The sequence below is a fragment of the Cyrtonyx montezumae genome, unplaced genomic scaffold (genome assembly GCF_038088225.1).
Source record: "Cyrtonyx montezumae isolate F1298 unplaced genomic scaffold, pur_monq_1.0 scaffold_5, whole genome shotgun sequence".
NCBI classification, from domain to species: domain Eukaryota; kingdom Metazoa; phylum Chordata; class Aves; order Galliformes; family Odontophoridae; genus Cyrtonyx; species Cyrtonyx montezumae.
In genome coordinates this window covers 21,095,530-21,102,978 of record NW_027072056.1, presented here as the reverse complement: position 1 = coordinate 21,102,978, position 7,449 = coordinate 21,095,530, and the positions used below count along the sequence as shown (strand labels likewise).

The 7,449-nt window shown below is 44.3% G+C and overlaps 1 protein-coding gene across 1 annotated transcript; it reads right to left on the bottom strand.

Moving 5' to 3' along the window:
* Window positions 1–203: 203 nt before the first annotated feature.
* Window positions 204–7,218, bottom strand: SPTSSB (serine palmitoyltransferase small subunit B). Its single transcript, XM_065747893.1, has 2 exons — window positions 7,109–7,218; window positions 204–1,689 (listed from the first exon to the last, which is right to left on the bottom strand). The coding sequence occupies exons 1-2, from the start codon at window positions 7,141–7,143 to the stop codon at window positions 1,416–1,418; spliced, it is 309 nt and encodes a 102-aa protein (XP_065603965.1). The 5' UTR covers window positions 7,144–7,218; the 3' UTR covers window positions 204–1,415.
* Window positions 7,219–7,449: the final 231 nt, after the last annotated feature.

Sequence of the window (7,449 nt, the reverse complement as noted above, 5' to 3'; positions counted from 1 at the left end):
TACAGGTATTCTTTGCCTTAATTTGAAGCAAGGCTGTGGCTCTCCCCGAGGGATTTCATTCACTTCTGTGATCCAATAGTATTGGCAAAGTGAGTGTACCTATGAGTAAGGAGAAAACACAGGAAGAGCTGAAAACATTGAAATACTGTTTCCAAAGAATAAGTTTTTATTGTTTTCTGGAAAAACTGCATACACATGTTCAGATCTGTTCAACCTTCAAAACATGTCTTAGTTTCCAAATAAACTTAGGAAGGCATCATTCTTTAAAGCACTACTATTTACATTTCATTTTTCATTTTAATAACAGTAGCATCAGCTGATACATGCACTGTATAACTTATCATTTGGCATTGGTATTTGCTTTAAATGGAGAGCAGAAAACCAAGAAACCTTTCACTGTTTGAGAAATGTCCCACAGGCAATTAAAATAAATCTCATTTCTTCTTTATAAAGGAGATCTCTTGAAGCACTCGGGCATCATCCCTGCAGTTTTAAAAATATTACTTCCACTCTACTTACTGGATCATCTTCCCCTGGTGTAGCAGGCACTTTGCTTGCCTCAGTGAATGGGAGCAGAAATAAGGGACGGCTCAGCCTTTCTCAGAGGTGGCAGGGGTGCAGCAACACAGAGCCCGTTCTGCTTCTTAGTGTCATTTCCAGCAAACTGCAAGATCACCTACAGTCTGGTTTTTCACTGTCTTATTTAGACTATCTAAAACCAGATGCTGCAACTTGCATGCAGACAGCTGGATTCAAGTTCATACTCATATCACTTTCTCTTCTGATTTCCAATCCGTTAAAAAGTGGTAGCCAATAACCAGATATTAGCACTTGAATGATGCTTTGTTTTACTCATCTCCTTACGTTCACTCCCTTGGGTCAAAGGAAGCACGGCATATTTTGCCACAGTATTCTGCTGACAGAACATCTTTCCATCATGCCATTCCTCACGACCATCCTGAGCAGCCTTTGCTGTTCCCATATGCCAGCGTGGTGAAATCAGGGTGCTGGAAGTGTAAAAACCATGCAATTCTGAACTGCCTGCCTTCTGCTATGCCAAAGAAGTTACGTCCTGGAGGTGTTAAGAGACTAGAAGATGCTCTTGAATGCAGAGGACTCATTGTACGTGAATATTTTTCTTAGAGTGAGGCAGTGGAATATTAGGAAGTGTTGCATTCCAGATGATGAGTTTCATTATCACACAACGAAAGCTGGCCTGGGTTTGATTTCACCAGGACTGTGCAGCCAGCAGGCAGTGCATTCTTCTGGTTGTCAGTGACGGTGATTAAGCAAGCCGTAATTTTTAAGAGAAAATGGTATTTTCATCACCGCAAAACTTCTTCAGGATACACAGAATTGTAGAAGACATTGCATTTCACACGTTGCGAGAGCTGCTGATCACTGCTCAGACAAGTTCAGTTCACCACGGGCACCGTGCTGTCGGGCTGGCCCCCAAATATCTGGGAGAAGAACTCAAAAGCCAAGCGGATGTGGATGGGGACAAAGACGTACGCCGTGTACACCACCATTGCGAAAACAGTCACCGTGATGGTGTGGAACATAGACTGCTCCCAGGGCTCCAGCACATAGCTGCAGGTGATCAGCAGGTACTGGTAGTACAGCCAGTAGATATAGTCCTTCACACGCTTAATATCCATCGCCAGGTTCCAGTGGTTCTTTGGTGGCAATCTGTAATGATAGGAAGCCCAGATTACAGCTGCAGCAGAACAAAGGACCTGGAGATAAAACCAGTGTGCTGACCATCACTGCAAGTCTAATTCCAACTGTAATTCTTACATAAAATAAAGTTCAAAAGGAAACACAGTGCATCGGTACCACCGCGTGCCTCAGCTGCCCTGGGGTGGAGACAGGCTGCCTTCAGCTCTGGGAATCACTGCCTGCAGTTATTCAAGTGTTGTTGGTTGGGCACTCAATTCCTGCATGCCTGTTATGAGTTTGGCTATTCATTCTACAGTAAGAATTAGAACCACATTAGCTTGCAAAAGCACAGGGTTCACGTGGAAGTCAGGGTAATAGGCATTTAAAAGGGAAGGCTTTGGGCCAGCTTCCACACATGCCAACAGCAGGCTCTCAGACTGCAGCAAAGATGAAATTAAAAGGGCTGCTCTGTATGGTCTGCTTTCTTCTAATAATCATTCGTTATTACTCTGCAGCTGTTGGGAATAAAGAAAAGACAAGCAGTGAAGAGGAGAAAAAAGTCATCTCAAATTACATCTGTCTTTTCAGCTCATTCCAAAGAAGTCAGGTACATTACAGATTAAAAGAGTATTTAGTGGAATTTACAAGTCTAAGAAGGAATTTCCTCTCAGGTAATAGCATTATGCATTCACTATGCCCATCTCCACACAAAGAAGAATGGCTGAGCAAGTATTAACTAGGAAATGGGTTTTACCTTCCACTCTTTCTTTGTTAGAAGTTGTTTTTCAGTATTTTGAATAATCCTTAATTTCAGGCTGAAATCATCAAGTTAGAGAAAATGGACAGAACACTGAGCAGCTCCATAAGGCTAAACTCTTTTATAGGGTTTTTTGCAGGGCTTAGTTCAAGGACACACATGTTAAACAGGTTAGCTCGTGGCAAAAGGGAACAACAGACTTCAGTCCTACTTCCAGTGCATCGCTTAGGTCTGCAATCTGTTGCCTAAAACACCAGGCACAAAGGTGCTTGAAGATGTTATGTCCCCCAAGTCTTGGGTTCCTATAGGTATCAGAACGGGCTTCTGTCCCTCCAGGCAATAAACAGTAATGAAACACTGAAAAATTGTCATTCTACGATTAAAATTATGATGGGCCACAGGTATAGGGTAAATAAATTACAGCATTCAACTATTTGCTGCCTCTGGAGGCTGTACAGTAAGCTAATACATGGGTATTTACCAAAGGGAGGACAAATTACAAAAAAAAAAAACCCAAAAACCAAACCAAAACAAAAAAAACAACAACAAAAAATCACCCCCTAAAACAATAAAGCAATGATCACTCATTTGTTTTGTAGCAGCTTTACTTTGGTTACTGGTGTGTAATATTTTTGCCCAGCAGTTGCCCCTTCAGTTGCCTCTCCAGCACTGTGATCAAGGAGCCGACTGGCTCCTTTGGCACAGACCTTCCATTTTAAACCTACATGGGTGGCAAGGGTATAGGCTGGTGAAAAAGATCTGCCATGGGCTTCTGTCCTGGTAAGAATGGAAGATAATTCCTTTCAGATATATTATTTCAAGGCCAAATTCAGGAGAGGCCTTAGAGCCTTGTAAATATTGCAAAGCTTGTAATAAAAATGACAGAGCTGGCAAGCTGTGACACACTGGGAGCCAAGAGTGTCTCTATTTATACCTTCTGCAGAAAGAGCAGCATTTTTCAATGAAGAGGTTAAGCCATTGCCTATAGGATTGAATGTAGGAAGATAAGGGCCCTCTTCTGCTATCTAGGATTACAGTATTTACACTGGGGTTATACCTGTGCTAGTTAAACTCATATCTCTCTGGGTAAATACTTGCTAAGCCTGACCGAGGGAGAACCACAGGGCAACGCTGAGCTGCTTGACCTCACCAGGCTATTGTTGGGGCTGCAGGTTTTAGGGAGGGGTCGTGGGCTGATGCAGCCTTCTGCCCACAATGGTACATGCACATGTGTACATCAGTGCAGAGCTGACTCCCTTCACTAGGAGAAGGAACAGCCAAAACAAAAAAACACTTCCCCAGGCTGATTGCTCTGATATCAGACCAGGCTGCAGGCTAAGCACTATCACTTAGAACATGGTGCTGTTTTGGAGGGATACATGAACATAGCATGAAGTAAATAAGCAGCTGACCTCTTGGTTTATAGACAGCACTACAATTTTGCTAAATTTCTCTAGCCCGAGGACTTCATTTCAATTCATCTTGGCCAATGATCCAAGCAATGCACACTGTAACAGGAGTCCTCCAGCACAAGCTGTCTGTGTGCAGGCTGCGCAACCTCCAGATGAGTGATGGAGGCTGAGATAAGTAAAAGATGTTCAAAGTACAGCCTGTGTCCTTACCACGAACACTTCCACCGCATCTAACCACCCAGACCTCCTCTGTTAGCAGGAGCATGAGGGATGGCGTGAAATAATGCAGTTCTAGATGCATAATTTATAAAAGGAAAATATAGATGAGAAAGAAGCCCTCTTAAGCCAGCTGCTCAGTCAGCGAGATACCAGAACCCACTATGTTACTGTGACACACAGAATTCCTGAAGTTATTCCCTCTGTATCAGCTGGGGGCATTTAGGCACAAGTCAGACCCCAAAGCTCAGCACCTCTTGCCTTCCACCCAGACAAGACAGCGGCAGCACTATCAGAAGGAATAGCAGCTCACAGATGAACTGGCTAAAAATCCTGCATTTTAAACAGGGCTTGTCCTAAAGAAGCTTCTGCTTACTCTGTTCAGCATTACAGGGCTCTGTGACATTACAGCTGCAGTCAGCAGGAGCTCCACGTTGAAAGGATTCTGTGCTACTCATTAATCAGTTTTCAGTATTCTGTATGGGAGGAGATAACATGCTGTCAGTCAATTCCAGCTCAGCACTCATTTGTCCACAAATTTCAATCCAAGCATTCAGTTGTGCTGCAGGAATGCCTTCCTGCTTAGAAGGCATGGGACTGTTAGAACCAGCTATGAGTAAAATGAATAGAATTCAGCTTACAAAGCCATTAAGCAATGATCCAGTTATTTGCAGCAATTTCACCTCCAAGGAAAAAGGCAAGAAGAGAAACCTGTAAAGCAGCTTTTATTGCTCTAAGTGGCAACCTGATTTTCTTGCTTGCTGACACACGTTTCTGATTAGGGCAGCTGGAAAGATAAACCATCACCAAAAAAAAAAAGCACCAGGTTTCATTTAAGACTGTGCTTAATCTAAAAAAATAATGGTACTAATAACCTTGATTGACAGTGCTATAGCAGTGCTTGGAGGTATGATTGGAAGATGCCAGCATTAAGTACTTTGCTGTAGCTTTACTCCTTTGTGTCACAGTGTTTTGGGAACTCCATTCACACTGGTCTTCAGCTCTGGGTGCTGAGGGGAATGTGCCCAAAGGCACATGCTGGGAAGGAAACGTTCCTGCAGGGGAACTGTGCAAGTCATTGCAGCTACTAGGGTATGGGTAGCCATGTCCATTGGATATTGACAAATATGAATAAAGAACTGGCAGATGGGCTATAAGTGTTCTCATCTGTAATCTTACTGTGACACAGGTTTTTGTCTACTGCTACTCAGGCAGTATGTCCTGACTTCTCCAAGGTACCAATCTCATCCCTCTTAGTGCTGACATAACTCTGGGGTGACCCCATTGATTTTATGTAGGCTGACATCTCTGAAAAATGCAAATGGAATGAGAAAGGGATTCACATTCCCAGTCCGCTGTGCACTTGCTTTAATATGTTTTATGCATTGAGCACCAAACGGTGCATAATGAATGAAATGTAGATCCTGTGGACAAGGAATCAAGAAGAAATGGGGTTGAAATTTAGATGAGGCAGCAGTTAAAATGGTGTGGAAAATCTGAGTGCCAGCACTGCCTGGGGATACAGTCTGCACTCTATTGCAGCTGTGCTGCTCCAAATCCCTGCACGCAGCACAGCCCCTGGCCACAGTGTCAGCTCAGCCCAGCAAGCTGCCTGCCACCTCCCACCGAACACAGCCCTGCAGTGCTCACATTTTAAATGCACCCTAAAGCTTGTTCTTCACAGGAAGGTAATGCCAGATAAAGAGCATCAATGAAAGGAACAGCAATGACCCATCGATATTATGGACTATTACGCACACCATTACAAGCATCTTTACATAAAGATTTTAACAATTATCCCCCTCTCCTGTAATTCTGGAGTAAAAACACAGAACAGCAATGAGGCTGTTTCTGGTTTCTGATCCTCAGCACCTCACTGCATGTGCAGCCACATGTTGTCATCAGCTGCTGTGCTGCAGGGAGTGCTCTGGTGAGCTCCATGTACACACACTTGCCTCCATTCATGCACCAACACCTGAATGAAGTTCAGCCTTGGTGACGTTTTACTACCAGTCATGAGTCAGCTGTTGCACGCGCTGGTCAACATGCTTTGACTGCAGCCAGGAGTTCTCTTGGAAAAAACCCAAACTTCCAGGAATGGAAAAATACATCAGGAGCAGAAGTAATGGCAATGGCATTTTCAGCCACATTTCTGCTTTACCCTGGGCTCCCCACCAGCTCCCAGCCTGTCAGCACAAACCCTCCTCTCTGCTGACATCTATGGCAGCACATAGTTTCCATTGACTTCATTTGAATGAAAAGAATAATTTACATGGAATCATAGAGGGTGATGGAGCACTGGAAGAGGCTGCCCAAAGAGGCTGTGGATATGTTTCCTTCTCTAGAGACATTCAAGACCCACCTGGATGCCTACCCATGCAACCTGGCCTAGGGAGCCTGCCTTGGCAGGGGGGTTGGACTACATGATATCTAGAGGTCCCTTCCAACCCCTACAATTCTGTGATTCTGTGATAGAATCATGAAAGTTGGAAAAGACCTCTAAGATCTTCAAGCCCAATACCACTGCATCCCCACCATGCCCACTGGCCATGTTCCTCAGTGCCACATCTTCATGGTTCATGGACACCTCCAGGGACAGTGACTCCACCGCTCCCTGTATGCTTTGTTGGCACAGGATGCCCAAGACTCAGGAATCTAACAAACACCTTTCACTGCTGACAAGACTTCCTTTTGCCACGGGTAGCTTCCAATAAGACAGCGAAGCAGTAATCGATTGGCACTTAAGGGAGTGGCTGTGCCAAACCTGCACAAAACCCAATCCCAGCTTCCTCCTCTGCAACTCTGACCGCAAACCTGGCCCTATGCACACGTGGCTTTGTCAATACTGTGGCCGTAAGCACCAATTTGGAGGTATCATTTAGCTGCTTGGACACATCTGTAATTAGAACAACAGAACTTTGTCAGAATACCCTCTCTGCAACAAAGATATGCTTGGAGCATCTGTGTCCTGTTTTCTTCCTGTGCCTATCTTCAGGCCAAACTAATTTTTCAAAGGAACTTTCAAAGAAACAGATGCTGTCCTACCCAGCTGCCTTGTACTTACGGTTGACAAGCGCCTTCCTTTCCAGCTTTCTCCATGCTGAGCACACTCTGAGCTCTCTTTCTCTTCTCACGTTAGGACTCTGTGCTGGAGCTGAGCTCAGCTGGTGAGTGCTGCTGGAGAAGGAAACATCAATTGGCATGGTGAAATCTCAGGGCTGCTTTCCCTGCATTGTAAGTGGAAGCATTAACATGATTTTGAATAGAGCAGGTTCCCAATGAGACCTCAGACTTGTGACTAGAGACCAGCACCAGGATTACATTGCAAACACTAAAAACTTCTAGAGTTTCTGTAGAACTAACTGTTCTGTGAGGTATCTTACAGGACTTAAGACCTTGCTCATG

Bases quoted from the DNA above. Each gene is read 5' to 3' on its own strand.
- SPTSSB (XM_065747893.1), bottom strand. From the start codon at position 7,143: ATGGAGAAAGCTGGAAAGGAAGGCGCTTGTCAACC. The intron at 1,690-7,108 runs GTAAGTACAAGG...CTATCATTACAG, and splicing joins AAGGAAGGCGCTTGTCAACC to ATTGCCACCAAAGAACCACT.